Source organism: Dermacentor albipictus, chromosome 5 (genome assembly GCF_038994185.2).
Source record: "Dermacentor albipictus isolate Rhodes 1998 colony chromosome 5, USDA_Dalb.pri_finalv2, whole genome shotgun sequence".
Lineage (NCBI taxonomy): Eukaryota > Metazoa > Arthropoda > Arachnida > Ixodida > Ixodidae > Dermacentor > Dermacentor albipictus.
In genome coordinates, this window is record NC_091825.1 from 12805546 (window position 1) to 12823410 (window position 17865).

The 17865-nt window shown below is 41.4% G+C and overlaps 1 protein-coding gene across 1 annotated transcript in view; it reads right to left on the reverse strand.

Moving 5' to 3' along the window:
- The window catches only part of LOC135918051 (uncharacterized), a 468520-nt gene that overhangs the window by 449503 nt on the left and 1152 nt on the right, over window positions 1-17865 (reverse strand). The window contains exons 2-6 of the mRNA XM_070538274.1: window positions 13039-13098; window positions 11853-11947; window positions 11567-11746; window positions 4380-4535; window positions 4008-4214 (exon numbers count right to left, since the gene is read on the reverse strand). Coding sequence (XP_070394375.1) covers window positions 4008-4214; window positions 4380-4535; window positions 11567-11569 — 366 coding nt within the window. The 5' untranslated portion in view covers window positions 11570-11746; window positions 11853-11947; window positions 13039-13098. The remainder of the gene's footprint in view (window positions 1-4007; window positions 4215-4379; window positions 4536-11566; window positions 11747-11852; window positions 11948-13038; window positions 13099-17865) is intronic.

Sequence of the window (17865 nt, forward strand, 5' to 3'; positions counted from 1 at the left end):
GAGAGTTATTTTTCAAGCCCATTCGAGAGTTTCTTGCGTCTGATGCGAGAGTATTTTTTTACCTCTTTCATTAACTTTTCTCAGCTTTTTCCGAGAGTAATTTTTCAAGCCCATTCGAGAGCTTTTTGGAGGTGATGCGAGAATACTTTTTTAATTCATTTAACTGGTTTTCTAGGCTATTCCTGGGAGTTATTTTCAAGCCGTTTTCTCGAGTTTTTTGGTACTGATGTGGGGGTATTTTTTTACCTCGTTATCAAGGTTTCTCAGCTCTACCTAAGAGTAATTTTTTAAGCCCATTCTGTAGTTAGTTGGAGCTGATCTCGTAGTATTTTTTTACCTCGTTCATCAGGTTTTCTCGGTTCTTTCCGAGAGTAATTTTTAAAGCTCATCCTGGTGTTTCTTGGGGCTGATGTGGAAGTATTTCGAAGTCAATTGAAAGACCACAAGGATGATTTCAAAGATCCCAAGCATGAGTGATTTTTTATTAGTTCTGACATGTTTCTCATAAAAAGTCAGGCATGAGTTAATCATCACAAAACTGTGGCCTTAAAAATGCTGTGATAAGCATAATAAATATTTGTACTAATACACAGACTGGGGCTGGTAACTGCCCATTAGATCTCTCATAGCAAAGTAAAATATGACAACACATTCAATGTGCAATTTCACTAAACTACAGTGAAAATAAAGTGACACACAACACAAAATCTAACTCATAAATACACAGGCAGTACTAGAGATGTTCACATTAGACCCACTGAGTATGCAGATCATTCCTTCAAACAGGCGGTTGTCCAGAACATGGGTGTGCAGTGCATTCAATGGATCAGTGTGAACCATAACTATGCAACATAAAAATATTGCACTTAAGGCCAAATGGCATCTGCTGCTAACGGCCATTGCTGCCCAGACGAAATGAAACAACCATGAGGTAAATACAGCAAGTATTCATATATCACATTAGTGCCGGCAACTGCCCACCATATCTCTCACTGCAAAAGGAAAACTGTCAACGCGCTCACGATGTAGTGAAACTAAAGCACAGTGAAAACAAAGTGACACACAACACAAAATCTAACTCATAAATACACAGGCAGTACTAGAGATGTTCACATTAGACCCACTGAATATGCAGATCATTCCTTCAAACAGGCAGTTGTCCAGAACATGGGTGTGCAGTGCATTCAATGGATCAGTATGAACCATAACTATGCAACATAAAAATATTGCACTCAAGGCCAAATGGCATCTGCTGCTAACGGCCATTGCTGCCCCAGACGAAATGAAACAACCATGCGGTAAATACAGCAAGTATTCGTATATCACATTAGTGCCGACAATTGCCCACCATATCTCTCACTGCAAAAGGAAAAGTGTCAACACGCTCACGATGTAGTGAATCTAAAGCACAGTGAAAACAAAGTGACACACAATACAAAATCTAACTCATAAATACAGGCAGTACTAGAGATGTTCACATTAGACCCACTGAATATGCAGATCATTCCTTCAAACAGGCAGTTGTCCAGAACATGGGTGTGCAGTGCATTCAATGGATCAGTGTGAACCATAACTATTCAACATAAAACTATTGAACTTAAGGCCAAATGACATCTGCTAACGGCCACTACTGCCCCAGACGAAATGAAACAACAATGTGGTAAATACAGCAAGCGTTCGTGCTATCACAGTGCAACACATTTAAGAAGTAGTGAAGCTAAGTCAGTAGTAGAGATGTTCACATTAGACCCACTGAATATGCAGATTTCTTCAAACAGGCAGTTGTCCAGAACATGGGGCGTGCAGTGCATTCAATGGATCATTATGAACAATACTATGCAAAATAAAAATATTGCACTTAAGGGCAAATAGCATCTGCTGCTAATGACCATTACTGCCCCAGCGAAATGAAACAATCGTGATAAATACAGCAAGCATTCATACTATCACATTAGTGTAGGCAACTGCCCACCATATATTTCATTGCAAAAAAACTATCACTACACATTTGTTAGGCAAAATAATTTTTACAGACATTTCTGAGAATATGCATCCGAACATTTTTTTGCCTAGCAAAAGTTCTTGTAAAAGTTTACTAGCTCCAATGCCTTCACCCGTGGCTTTGTGTGACTCAAATCTAGAAAGCAGTGTTCAATGAATGTTAAAATCCTGTGGGCCTTTTTTGGGTATATCACATGGAATACCCAGAACGAAGCGAAAAGGCAGGCCAGGCCTGCCAGCAGTGATGACGTGACAAACAGTCGCTGCGCATCGATGTGTAGCGCGAGGGAGCCATCAGATGCCCTCTGGAGGCATGGAGTTAGTGGGACCGCAGCTGTCTGTGGAACAAAACAGAAATTAACAAAAAATTTATTACACAAACCTAAGGTCACTCTATAACAAGTCCCTAATTTTGATGGTTACAAAAAAGCAAATGCCTTGTTTTATTCATTTATAAAGTGTGTGTTATATTTAAGTTTTCCTAAAAGGGGGCATGTTTAGATGTGGAAATAAATTTGTCTTACTGAAAGTCACAGCATATGTGCGCAAAGCACACAGTTCAGAAATACACTAACCAAGACCTTAAATAAAAGCTAATACACTGGGACTGCACAAAACATGGTCATTAAATTTTCGCTAAGCATTAGTTTTCGGCAACAGATGTCAGATGAAATCAGTGTTTAGGTTCCCTTGAGCAAAAGGGTCAGCAGCTCCCATCTAGCGAGGGAAGAGCAGACGCGCAGGGCCCCCAGAAAGTTGATAGGTAGAAACAGGCCCCACATGCAGTCCAAAAGGAGATTAACACAACTGTGCTCTAGTCCAGCTATTGCATATGTTAATAGCTCCTCTGTCTTGAAGCACTTACCTCTGTTAAGATAGCATCAAGCGATTCATTGCAGCGGCCTGCAATGAAGTCGAGGACGCCAAGCACACCATCCTCTGCAAACAGTGAGGGACACACTTCAGTACTATTTTACTCTCAAGACTTATAACTATACATACATTTTATGTAAAGAAAGAAATTAGCTAGAGCTATGCATGTATTGGCCTAATTACTTCATGCATAAGGCTATAAAGGGACAGGGCACACATCTTGCCATTTCTGTAGCGCTGCTGCATGCTGGGCTTGTTGGCATGCAAACTTCTATATTCTTGCGCAAGCACACAGGGACAAAAGGTAGATGCACGCACCACATCTAAGTCTTCATTTTATCTCGGTCTGCTTATGCAAGAATGTTATCCAAGTTGTAGTTTTTGCTATAAACTTTTAATGCAACAGTTGTTTGCAATGCTGTTATATTATTGCAAAGCTGTTTCATATTCGTTGGAAAGTGTACCCATGCCGTGTAGTCAACATTCCTGGCCATCTCAAGCACACCTTAGACAGCATATTACAAAGAAAACAGCTCATTCTTAGTGTTCAAGAATCCAATCCGGATGTTAGTAACCTCATGCAGATTTCTAGTTTTGAATCAGAAAATTCAGTGTGGTGCCAGAACTACATCTTTAGAAGACAGTTACCAATCAGAATCATCACATGAAGTCACATTAAGCAGGCTCCTACAAACTCGGCATGCTCTCTCATACTGGTTAATCCTCTACAGCTTGAAAAAACCTGTTGTAGCTTGCATGTGAAATAGTAAAGAAGTTACTTGCTCTGGGTACATTTAGCTCAAGTGAATAAAAGTAATTATGCAAAAAATTTTATTATAAAGTAACTCATGTATGTACAGAAATGGTTGATCCCTGAAAGGAGTAGCAGTTTTGTCAACACTGAAAATCTATAAAAAATAGAAACACATAAAACTACCAGAAGCCATGGCAGAGAACCGCACAACCTCGTCCTGCTCCGCGTGGTCTAGAATGATGCTACACAGACGGCTGCAGCCATGCTCAATACTGTCGAGTATTGTTCTCTTGAACAATATGTTGAACTCCATCAGCAGCTGAAAACGGAACCATTATGATTAGCATGAATGGCATGAAAATGTTAAACATAAGCGTACCGAGTGTTCTGTTGCCAGGAAAGGATACTGCAGGAGCGCCTCCGACAACGTGACTCGCCGAAGGCACTCGTGCCGTTCCTTGGCTGTTGCAAGAAGACGTGGCCGCAAATCTTCTGGATCAGCAGTTGCAAAATGTTCCTGCAGCCACTCATTATGTTTTTGTCGTGACTCCAAGGTCTCTCCATAAATGATGAGGTCATTGTTGTTCTGCAATATGTAAAACCAGCACCTCAGTGACGAAACTGTGATAGTTAAAGGAAAAATATCAGTGAAACAAAAAACAGCCAAAAGATGTGCACCACTGGCAACACTTTACCTACATTTTTCAGAGGGGCATGCAAAACAAAACAGAAATAATTAACAAACACTAACAGAGAGGCGGCATAGCTTCTTGTTCGCCACCTCCACCACTGGCTCCCTGGGAGTTTTGCGGTAGCCCTGGGCCCGAACCGCTTGCATTTCCGACGACACATTCACTGCCTTTCTGTTGTTCTTAAACTTGTTCTTGAGGGCAACTTTCCACGATTCCTGTAGTATATTTTAACAAAGATGCATAAAAGACATAACTTTCGTTACTTTAGTGCATAAAAACACACATGAATTCCAGTTGGCTAAAGAAATGTGTATGCATACCTGGAACAAAAGCCTGTTACCTGTTACGGTGCATCGCAAACAAATTTTTTTAAAGGTACTTGTTCTATTTATACCATTTCATTCTGTTGGATCTTGGTTGTTTTACTTGTGTAAGTGTAAGATTGCCACCTTTACAGACTCACGCTGCCCTTAGCAGATTACAACACAGTCAGATTGACTGTCCAGTTGTGCGCAGCATTAATGACTCTGCCAACAAAATTGTCTCATATGACATATCCCTCGTTGCCCAATGCACACCTTCACACATAAAGGTCGCCACAAATAATGAGGCTGTTCGGCTGGCTTCACTTGCGCTCATAACAGCTGTGCCTGCCCTGAAATATTGTGCAAGCTTGATGAAGCTCGTCTGGTGATTTGTCAACATCTACTCAAGCAGCATCCAGACTAGCGCGTCGCAAATGGACTGTTCCCACCCCGTGTTCGCGATCAAGGCTTGCCTTGTCGCACTAGAGCACTACTACTCAAGCTAAGGGTTGGCTGTGTGAACATGTGCGAACGTTTATAATGACAAGGACATGTGGCTGGTCCATCGTGTCCATTGATACTGTAGTGTCCTGCTTCCACTGCACAGCGCACGTCGCTTGTGAGAGAATGCCACCTTCTTGGCCTGCAGTGTACGACACTCAACGAATATTTGTACCCCAGTGGTTGTGCGTTTCGACGCAGTCAGGTGCATCACTCTTACTTTTTTAAAAGAATCTACCTTAGGGTCATATTTGTAGCCTATTTCTGTTTCCGGGTGACAGGAACTCTGACACTTTTTTCTATTTCGACAATATTTAGTGGCGTGACCTGCAGTGACCAGCCCTACTGTGTGTGACCGGTATTGTGTGCGTTCTACCTAATTTTTTGACATATGTAGCCTTTCTTTTATCTTCCATCCCCTTCTTTCTATCTTCTATTGCTGTTGCTGTCTCCTGTTTTCTGAAGAGTAAGCAGGCGTCGTGCCCCTTCCGGTGCCAGCCTGCTCTTCGCATCCCTTACCTCTCTAGTATATATACAGGTTGTTTCCGCAAGCACTTTAAAGAAATTTCAAAGGTTGCCTGCGGCAGATAGCACAATTCTGGTTCATGAGCTGGTCTATTCAATGAGACAGACATTACTTGCGCAAAAAATCGAAATGCATAATCAACTTAAAAGGACATCTTGTTGGGCGAGTTAGTCACAATCCATCTCGAGTACTAGGTGCGAACACACACAAGACGCAAGGTAGGAGACGGGACAGAGCGCCACTTACAACTGCTTTATTCGGAGGCATACCACACACTTATATAGCCGTCTTAGGCGCAAGGAACGCAATCAGATCAAGATTGATATGGAAGCGAACTGGTTAAATATTTCTCAGCCATACATAAAGATGTTCACGGATCGCTGATGCACATACTTCCTTTCTTTTCGAAAAAGAAATGACTTGCAATGCACCGTTGAAGTGCCTGAGTAACTGCCTACAGTTTCAAGATATAAACGTTGAGTTTTGTGCGGATCAGATTTGTTGGGCATATGCACCTCGTGCAAAAAAGAGCTCCTGCCATGCGACTCCGCCCATTTGAAGTTAATAAAAAGGGGGATTGCTTCACTTTGCCTGAAATCCGCCCTCGGAAAATCGTGCCCTCACAGAATGCAGTTTTAGCTGGCAGAACCAATTGGCTAGGCTGTCTCCAGCTGGATTCCCTGATTCGATTGTGATGGCAGTCGCTTATAGCCTAGTACAAAAAATGAGTGCGGCTGTGAGAGCTGAGGAAGATCCCCCTCGAGATGAGGTGGTGAGGCCTGTGGTGGTGCCCTATGTACACAAGATGGCCCACAATTTAAAGAAGGTTGCTAGCAGACATGGGGTACCGCTTGTGTTTTCAGCCCCCAAGAAGCTAGGAAGCCTTCGCTCTCGTATTGAAAGAATATGTGAAGATAAAAATCGATGTGGCACCAAGCATGGGAGACCGTTCATGAAGTGCACCGAAGGTGTCGTGTACGAAATCTCCCTCTTATGCGGCCGCTCCTAAAAAGGCCTAATTGAGCCCTGCGTTAACGACCAAATTAGGGAACGTGAAAGAAATGTAGAGCAAGATAAAGAAGGGCCAAACATATCCAAGCACATTAAGTCCTGCCCGTCACGCTCTTGTGAGCCATGCTTTGCAGGGACGCGTATTCTAGCAAAGAGTAAAGATAAAAAAGCTCAGGAAGTAATTGAAGCTTTCTTTATCAGAAAGAAAGGAAGCATGTGTGTCAGCGACCCATCGAAATCTTTATATATGGCCGAGAAGAAATATTTAACCAGTTCGCTTTCATATCTATCTTGATCTGATTGTGTTCCTTGCGTCTGAGACGGATATCTAAGTGTGTGGTGTGCCTCCAAATAAAACGGTTGTAAGTGGCGCTCTGTCCCCTCTCCTCCCTTGTGTCTTGTGTGTGTTTGCGCCTAGTGCACAAGATGCATAATCGACTAATTAACATACATTCCCTAATGACATTTTTGAACTGATTACCTTGTGGCCTGTATTGCAATTTACAAATTTAGCAGTGGAGTTCGCAAGGCGGATCCATCTGGAACGAATTCACAGTATGACACCAGTTTCAAGATATTAATTCCCGAAAGTTGTGGAGAAATGCATTGGCATTCCAGTTACTCTCCTCATGAAACATCGTTATATGCATTAAAGCACGAAAGTAACTTGAATGCCAATGCATTTCTCCTCAAAGTTCGGAAATCAATATCTGAAAAGTGGTGTCATCCTGAGAATTCTTTCCAAGCGAATACGCCTTGCGAATTCCACGGCTAGAATTTGTAAACTGCAATATGGGCCATGAGGTAATTAGTTAAATCTTATTAATTATTTAATTAGTAGATTATGCATTTCAATTTTTTGTGCAGGTAATATCCGCCTCTTTAAACAGACCGGCTCATGAACTACAATTGTGCTATATGCCACAGGCAACCATTAAAATTTTGAGTGTTCGCTAAAACACCCGGTATGGTTTCAAAACAAATAATGTTACTGTGCATGAAAAAAAAAAAACATTTCAAGTACTAGTTCTGTTATGCAAAAAAAGTAAGGCGTGCAGACAGGGCACAAGAGAACTGAACAACATGCCTCACTTTTTTTGCATAATGAATCCTTACCAACTAGCTCAGCTTTCTGTCGTTCTATACTAGTTCTGTTTCTACCATTTCATTCTGTTGGATCTTCCTTCTTTTACTTGTGTAAGTGCACACAGGATACATAACGCTGAGAACTCCATGAAGCTTTTAGTGATGTATGGTACCAGCACACCACCAGAGATTTGAACTTTGTAGCACGAGTTTCCCAGATTTTGATATATTCTATCCATTTCCTGGATATAATCTGAGCTTGTTGCATATTACATAGAAAGACTCGGCTATTTGAGGTGCCTGAGTGAAGTTACACACTATTCAAGGTTTCTGAATTAGGCTTCCTAGTTTCATAAACGCTAAATCATTAATGCCCATCCTCATCTCAACATTGCATTTCATAAACTGCGCATCTTCCTTCTTGTTGTCCTTGCCTGATTATAAGACCCTGCAATGAGCTCTGCCACACCACATCAATCCAGCTGTCAGAACAACTGCATAAGACCTCAATGTGGCACCTATGTACTAAAATGGGAAGGAAAAGATGGCAAAAGTTTTACTCACCATGCCACTACCTTTCTTTACATTGTCACGCAAGTGCGGATATTTTTGAATCAGTTGTTCCACAGCAGTGCAGTAAAGCTCCTTAGAAGGGTACCCATTCAGAAGAGATGTATCAATACGTTTGTATTATCAGTACAGTATGAAAACATCTCAGGAAAGCACTAAAGTTGTAAAGAATCTTCAAAAAGCCAATTAACGCAATAATTCTTTCTTAGGTATATTATAAATGGTCGAAATAAATTATAATTGGTCATCAGCCCCTGACTCAACATAGGCCAACCTGCAAACCACTCTATGTCCAAGCAAAAAAAGAAAAAAGATTCATGTCAGACAAAAAGTTTCATTTTAAAGGAACTCAGGAAATACACTACGCAACTTCAGTTTCCTACATCCATGAATGGAAGCATTTAAACATACACACATGCACACATACATAGGCAATGCAGTAAGCTGTTTATAAAAGTGCAGGATGCAAGTGGCACTACACCTCTGTTAAGGGCATGCAACGCATCCCCTCAGTCACTGTACACATTTGTAGACACGACTTATTTTTGCCAGATCTGTGCAGTTGTGGCAAGGAATAGATCATAAAAATTATGCTTAAGGTAAATTGAATGTTCTTTTTACCTCAAGTACCTCCGTTGTACTGAGGAAAATCTATCGCTACCGAAGATCGCTTTGGAGAAGGCACTACAGTGTTTGACGGGTGGTGTAACAGGGGACGTTTCTGTAGCAATTGCGGAATTTTTTTTTCTTTCTAGTAATGCTTGCAACCAATAATGAACTTGCACAAGTAATCCATGCTAGTCTAATTCGTGACTGAAGGGGCTATCTCGCTTGTTAGTCAATTGCTACTCTTTGGCACTTACATTATAACCTATTAAGGTAGTGAGACTATTCTGCCTGCAAGTCACCTTGCAGAAGCAGAACTTATGTGTGAAATTGCATTGTGGTGTAAGAATACGTGGAACCAAGAAGGTGCCACCCTCCAGCTTATTTTATTCACAACAATATAGCCACATTAATATGCATCTGCCTGCAGTAGCATTGAAACATACCTACAAAAACTACACCCACATTGCAGCACTTGGACTAGGCAATGCACACAACAGCCACCCAAGTATAAATCTAGAAACTAAATTTCTTCATTAGCAAGCACCAAAGAAGCTACGCTGGCACATTTGTAATGACTACGCCGGATGTCTTTCACGTTTTCTTAACACAGTGAAAGGCATCCGTAATCACATCAGTGGCACTTTAGATGTTCCTTCTTGTGTGGGTTTTTTGAGAAGTTATTTTGCTTTTCAGTTATGAACCAACTAGCCTGAGAATAAGTGCTTCTGTTTATCTGGGCTCAGCACCACTTTTTTCTTGCTATTGGAATGCTACTTCAGGCAGTATAGAAAGTGTTTCAGTGAACACTTGCAAACATATTTAAAGGTTGCCTGTGGCAGATAGCACAATTCTAGTTTATGAGCTGGTCTACTCAAAGAGGCGGGCATGCAAAAAAAATTTTAATGCCTTATCGACTAAGTAATAGAAGTGCACTAATTTAGTTTTCTTAACTAGTTACCTTATGGGCCATATTGCAATTTACAAATTGTAGCCATGGTGTTTGCAAGGCGGATTCACTTGGAACGAATTCTCAGGATGACACCAGTTTCGAGATATTGATTCCCGAAATTTGTGGAGAAATGCATTGGCGTTCTAAGTACTTTTGTGCTTGAATACATAAAACGATGTTTTTTAGGAAAGTAGTTAATTAGTGAATATTAATTATTCGATTTTGCATTTCAATTTTTTGTGCAAATAATATCCGCCTCTGAGTAGGCCAGCTCATGAACAAGAATTGTGCTATGTGCCCCAGGCAACCTCTAAAATTTTTTTTAAAGTGTTTGCTGGAGCACCCAGTATTAAAAACAGTTGTACCCTCCTGAATAGTTGGCCTGGTGCATTCTGTGTGCTTCAGTTCACCCTTCAGGTTAGATAAATTTGCAATCGATTTCCTGATAGTCTGGTACACAACAAAATTGTGAGCATAGCACTGAGTTCCAACTGAGCCTCTCAGTCACTAGTGCTGTGGACTGCCATGTGTTCATTGCAATGTCAAAGAATATTTTCACTGTAGTTGCCTAGAGCTTGTTCGGCTACGCGATTACTGCACCTTGCAATGGGCCTTGAGACGGTTCGTATTGCAATATGAGTTGGGCACTCAGATTTAGATCGCTTACCAGTTCAACTGGTTTTTTAGCCAATTCCCTGCACTTAGTAAGCAGTTCCACCTGGCTCACTAGTTGTTGCAGCTGGGAACCCGTTAATAAATCACCGATCTACTAACAACCAGCTGAATATTTTTTACTATTGCACAGCATATACAAAATTTATTACTTTTTGACCATGAAAAAAAATCATATTCTTCGTTTACCACATATCTTAAAACTAAAGAAAGGCAAGAAGAACCTGGAGGAAGCTGTGGGAAGTGTTAGTACAACCAAAACCACTAGAAGCTTGCGGAGAAATATGTGAAAACTATCCCGAGGTTAAATAATGTGGAAGCTATGGCTGTCAGAACTTTCCCTTATAGAGAGTATACGTGTCTGCAATATCACACAATACTAAGATCAACAGCTGTTCCAGTTTATAAACATAAGTTCTCATATCTCAATTCAACACTAAAACACTGCACGAGAAATTAAGTTTTTTGCTGTAATACACCGCTTGTGCAAAAGCAAAAAAAAAAGTTGAAACGCGAAAGAAAGAAAAATAGACGCGCGTCATTAGCACTGTGATTCAAACTGCCTGCCTTGACACCAAAGGTGAATGCCCTAACGACAGTGTTACGATGGGAGCCTGCTTTCTCTTGTTTCGTGAAAAAAAGAAGGCAGCAGTACCATGACAGCAGTCTTAGCAGCACTGTGAGAGGCTTACCACAGATGGTTTACCACCAGAAATAGCTGTGCTTTATATCAGCATTAACCTAGTGAAATTATTTTTTTATTTAGTGGTATAACTGGTTTATTGCCAAATTCAGTCACTCCAGACGGATACCAGTAAGACCTATAAAAAAATTATTTGGCACCAGGTGCTTCGAACTAAGAATTCTACAATAAAGAAAGTCCACCAGTCATCAACATTAGGGACCAGCGTGATTGCTATCACTGCGGTCCTTAACAGGTGGGGCTGGAGGCCAAATTCTATGCATGTCGACATAACATGGGACCATACATTAGGTTAATGCAAAAGCACTGCTTACCATACTATCTCGAAACAAGCTTGAAAAAGGCGGTTGATGATTGCGCGCCTCACCGGTCCCCCCACGGGCTCTTTCCGCTGTAGGACCTCTTCATATGGGCTGAATGATGGCAATTTAAAGTCCAAATAGTCGAACTGCTTTTGAAGTGGCACATGCACCTCCACGATGGAGGAGCCATCGCTGAAAAGGATTGTTATTGTTAAGTTCACAAAATAGTAACTGCTTTTAGCTGCAGTGAATGACAAAGGGCCTTTCTGTGCCTTTTCTATGAAGTACCAGCTCTTACCTGAGACCAAGAAGCTCATTAGTGGGGCCAGCATTGTCGGACGCACTTGAGAAGCTGGTGTCCGGGCTCGTGCACTGCACAGCAACCATGCTTTCCTGCAGCAACAGTTTCCGATTTGTACATTAACAGAGGTCCTCAATGAAAGAATCAATGTCACTTCACTAAGCTGTGCTTTCAATTGCAACAAGGCCATTTGTGGTGCTGGCAATAATTACAGCCCTTCGAAATTATAGTTAAACGTGACCTGTCGCAGCAAGGTACTTGAAATTGCTTGAAAACCTGACTTGGCTTAAAAGAATATTTTCCCTTTTAAATGTAAGATGCACCAGCTAATTTCAGCATAATAGCAAACACTACTAATACCAAGCAGCATGACAAGCTAGCAAGTCTGCAGAGTCAGCCAAATTCTATGTAGCATAGGTAAGAGGAACGAACTATGGATTACTTGAACCTGATACCTAAGCCTGAATCTGCACCTGCATCAGGTGCAGATTCATCAGGTGCGGATTGAAAATTAACAGCTCCACATCCTGACTCCCTTGAATTTGAATGCCTCTACCAAATGTACCTTCCTTCTCCATCTCCTCTGACAACTAAATCAAGGAGATGTCATGTTTCCGTTACAAGTATTGCGTCCTTTATTATTTTTTCTCTTCCATTTTCGCAGTGCGCCGCACTTACAATTATATTTTTCGCAGGTTCTGCATAAAATGATTTACCAAACTCACGTGTCATAGTCTGCAACATTGCAGGCAGTGCCTCTGATTTTCATACTTCGGCTAAATATGGGACTCCCTTGAAAGGAAGGGCGCACAAGCTTCAAATTCAAATTTCAGCTGTATTTTGCAGCATGCAGTGGTTTGATACTTCACAAACACAATAAGTGTGTGATCTACACACCAGGCTTGTGTGTTTGCATTGCCCTAACCTGATGAAGGGCCCTTTAACTTGTTTCCTTACCGGGTCATAGGAAATGGGTGAATTGGATCGACAGCTTTTCGACATGTGCTGCCTGAACTCTTCCACAAGCAACGCCATACACCGTATGAAATGAAGGCTGCACTTTTAACTGTGTCAAATTTTTCCATTTTTACCACACTGAGGAGACAAACAATTAAACACAAGCATGCTCTAAAGACAATCCCCTGGTGGCTGCTTGACTTCTATTTCAGAAGAATACACTCACATCTGTATGAGGCAGTTTTTCTTGCCACCTTTATCTTCGCCTTGGTGGGAATTATGGCATCTGCCTCCAGGTCAATGAAGTCATCCAGATCGTCGTCGTGGATTTGAAGAAGAAGAAGAAGAAGAAGTTTATTTTTACCACATAAGTACACTGATATATACAACGTGGTAGGGATGGCAGGATAAAAGCTGCATAACGGCAGCTTGACTAGTCCTACCTCCCCATGAACAACAGGCAGCAACATGGCAAGATATTCATAGTACATTCTTGTGGCAAGGTCAATATATAGATATTCACAGACCCATATATATACACACATTTATACATATATATATACACACACACATGCATATACGCATACATGTATGCATGAAAAACAGAAATGACAACTTCGAAATAGCAAAGAAATACTTTTCAACCGACAAACCAAAAAGTTAATTATTCACAGAAATTTTTGCAGTAATGTGCTCTTGGATGTATGGCGTATGTTTACATCATTTAGACTATATTTGTTAAGTGTAGAGGGAAGACAGTAGGAGAGTGCTTGAAGGCCATAATTAGTCCGAGGGCGCGGGACTTCCCAGTGTTCCGTATATCGATTTAGGCGAAAAGAAGGATTACGCTGCAAGTTCGCGATGTTTATGATATGATTAGTACCCTTAATTATGTCACGTTTAAAAGAACACATAAGTTGATACTCATAAAGGCGGTCTACACGTAAAATTTTGAACTTCCGGAATATGTCACGCGTATGTCCATTGTAAGGTAAGTCTGAAATAGCACGTAAGGCATTCTTTTGAACTGAAACTAAATTTCCTAATGATTTCTTAGTACTATTTGACCAGACCAGGTTACAATAGAGCAGGTGAGAAGCAAATAGTGCGTTATAAACCATAAGTTTCTGTGGTATTGGTAGTAGCTTCTGACATCTGCGCAACATACCTAACGCCTTACTAAGTTTATTTCGTAAGTAATCGGTGTGGTGGTCCCATAGCATCAATTCATGGAAGATAACACCCAATGTTTTTACTGTAGCGGAAAGTTCTATTTTTGTGTCATTGAGTTTGTCATTGGAGCTGAACAAGGCATTTTAATTATAAATATCAGTGTTTCTTGGGTGCGCACATACTATTACAGCTCTTCCAATGCCTATCAGTGCAGCCTGCTCACAGCCCAAAAGAGCAACAATAGAAACATATTACACATGGTGTAGACTCATGTTGTTACATCATCATCATCAGCAGCTTGGTTAAACCCACTGCAGGGCAGAGGCCTCTCCCATACTTCTCCAACAACCCCGGTCATGTACTAATTGTGGCCATGCCGTGCCTGCAAACTTCTTAATCTCATCCGCCCACCTAACTTTCTGCCGCCCCCTGCTACGCTTCCCTTCCCTTGGGATCCAGTCCGTAACCCTTAATGACCATCGGTTATCTTCCCTCCTCATTACATGTCCTGCCCATGCCCATTTCTTTTTCTTGATTTCAACTAAGATGTCATTAACTCGCGTTTGTTCCCTCACCCAATCTGCTCTTTTCTTATCCCTTAACGCTACACCTATCATTTTTCTTTCCATAGCTCGTTGCGTCATCCTCAATTTGAGTAGAACCCTTTGCGTAAGCCTCCAGGTTTCTGCCCTGTAGGTGAGTACTGGTAAGACACAGCTATTATATACTTTTCTCTTGAGGGATAATGGCAACCTGCTGTTCATGATCTGAGAATGGCTGCCAAACGCCCCCCAGCCTATTCTTATTCTTCTGATTATTTCCGTCTCATGATCCGGATCCGTCGTCACTACCTGCCCTAAGTAGATGTATTCCCTTACTACTTCCAGTGCCTCGCTGCCTATTGTAAATTGCCGTTCTCTTCCGAGACTGTTAAGCATTACTTTAGTTTTCTGCAGAATAATTTTTAGACCCACTCTTCTGCTTTGTCTCTCCAGGTCAGTGAGCATGCATTGCAATTGGTCCCCTGAGTTACTAAGCAAGGCAATATCATCAGCGAATCGCAAGTTACTAAGGTATTCTTCATTAACTTTTATCCCTAATTCTTCCCAATCCAGGTCTCTGAATACCTCCTGTATACACGCTGTGAATAGCATTGGAAATATCGTATCTCCCTGCCTGACGCCTTTCTTTATTGGGATTTTGTTGCTTGCTTTATGGAGGACTACGGTGGCTGTGGAGCCGCTATAGATATCTTTCAGTATCTTTACTTACGGCTCGTCTACACCCTGATTCCGTAATGCCTCCATGACTGCTGAGGTTTCAACAGAATCAAACGCTTTCTCGTAATCAGTGAAAGTTATATATAAGGGTTGGTTATATTCCGCACATTTCTCTATCACCTGATTGATAGTGTGAATATGTTCTATTGTTCAGTAGCCTTTACGGAATCCTGCCTGGTCCTTTGCTTGACAGAAGTCTAAGGTGCTCCCGATTCTATTTGCGATTACCTTAGTAAATAGTTTGTACGCAACGGACAGTAAGCTGATCGGTCTATAATTTTTCAATCTTTGGCGTCCCCTTTCTTATGGATTAGGATTATGTTAGCATTCTTCCAAGATTCCGGTACGCTCGAGGTCATGAGGCATTGCGTATATACAGGGTGGCCAATTTCTCTAAAACAATCTGTCCACCATCCTTCAACAAATCTGCTGTTACCTGATCCTCCCCAGCTGCCTTCCCCCTTTGCATATCTCCCAAGGCTTTCTTTACTTCTTCCGGCGTTACCTTTGGGATTTCGAATTCGTCTAGACTATTTTCTCTTCCATTATTGTCGTGGTTGCCACTGGTACTGTATAAATCTCTATAGAACTCCTCAGCCACTTGAACTATCTCATCCATATTAGTAATGATATTGCCGGCTTTGTCTCTTAACGCATACATCTGATTCTTGCCAATTCCTAGTTTCTTCTTCACTGTTTTTAGGCTTCCTCCGTTCCTGAGAGCATGTTCAATTCTATCCATATTACACTCCCTTATGTCAGCTGTCTTACGCTTGTTGATTAACTTCGAAAGTTCTGCCAGTTCTATTCTAGCTGTAGGGTTAGATGCTTTCATACATTGGCGTTTCTTGATCAGATCTTTCGTCTCGTGCGATAGTTTGCTGGTATCCTGCCTAACTGAGTTACCACCGACTTCCATTGCACACTCCTTAATGATGCCCACAAGATTGTCGTTCATTGCTTCAACACTAAGGTCCTCTTCCTGAGTTAAAGCCGAATACATGTTCTGTAGCTTGATCTGGAATTCCTCTATTCTCCCTCTTCCCGCTAACTCACTATTCGGCTTCTTATGTACCAGTTTCTTCCGTTCCCTCCTCAGATCTGGGCTAATTCGAGTTCTTACCATCCTGTGGTCACTGCAGCACACCTTGCCGAGCACGTCCACATCTTGTATGATGCCAGGGTTAGCGCAGAGTATGAAGTCTATTTAATTTCTAGTCTCGCCGTTCGGGCTCCTCCACGTCCACTTTCGGCTATCCCGCTTGCGGAAGAAGGTATTCATTATCCTCATATTATTCTGTTCCGCACACTCTACTAATAACTCCCCCCTGGCATTCCTAGTGCCTATGCCATATTCCCCCACTGCCTTGTCTCCAGCCTGCGTCTTGCCTACCTTGGCATTAAAGTCGCCCATTAGTATAGTGTATTTAGTTTTCACTCTACCCATCGCCGATTCCACATCTTCATAGAAGCTTTCGACTTCCTGCTCATCATGACTGGATGTAGGGGCGTAAACCTGTACAATCTTCATTTTGTACCTCTTATTAAGTTTTACAACAAGACCTGCCACCCTCTCGTTAATGCTATAGAATTCCTGTATGTTACCAGCTATATTCTTATTAATCAGGAATCCGACTCCTAGTTCTCTTCTCTCCGCTAAGCCCCGGTAGCACAGGACGTGCCCGCTTTTTAGCACTGTATATGCTTCTTTGGGCCTCCTAACTTCACTGAGCCCTATTATATCCCATTTACTGCCCTCTAATTCCTCCAATAGCACTGCTAGACTGGCCTCACTAGATAACGTTCTAGCGTTAAACGTTGCCAGGTTCACATTCCAATGGCCGCCGTTGTTACATTCCAACCTCTTAAGACTTTTTCCCCGAGCTGATGATGCAGTTTCCTATAGATATTTTTATCCATGTTATAGCTACACCCAAATTATCCAAGAACTACAAACAGGGTGGCTAATTACAACATGCATCTGAGTGGCACGTGCTTTATTGATCGGGAATGAATAAGGGCATGCAAATGGTGTCACATCATGTTGCATGCTATTAATATTTACTTTAGTGCGGTGATGTGTCATGCACCAGAGGCCTCAGGAGAGCACCTTGGCAAAGTAGGCGGCACAGAAAGTACAGAGCGTTGAAGTGGCAATTATATGTGAACAGGAAGAAAGCAAACCTAGGGGCCCAATTTTTATTAGCCATTTCATAAGAAGCCAACAAAGATATATATAGGAACAACTATGCATAGTTGTGTTCTCATCCATTCTTATTTTCATTATTTTTTCATTTATTTGACTCAATAAGTGCAAGTAATTTCTCGTATGCTGTCTTATGACTTGGCTTCTTATGATGTGACTACTAAAATTTGGGCCCTTCGGTTTCCTTTCTGCTCGCGCGCGCATATATATATATATATATATATATATATATATATATATATATATATATATATATATTTATATATATGCGGTTTCACGTAGCTTGAGCAAAATTAGAGTATGCAAATGCCACATAGCTGAGAGATACTGAGATTATTTTTTGCGTCTGCCTAATTAGATGATGTCTTAATAAACTTATCAATTATTATAATTA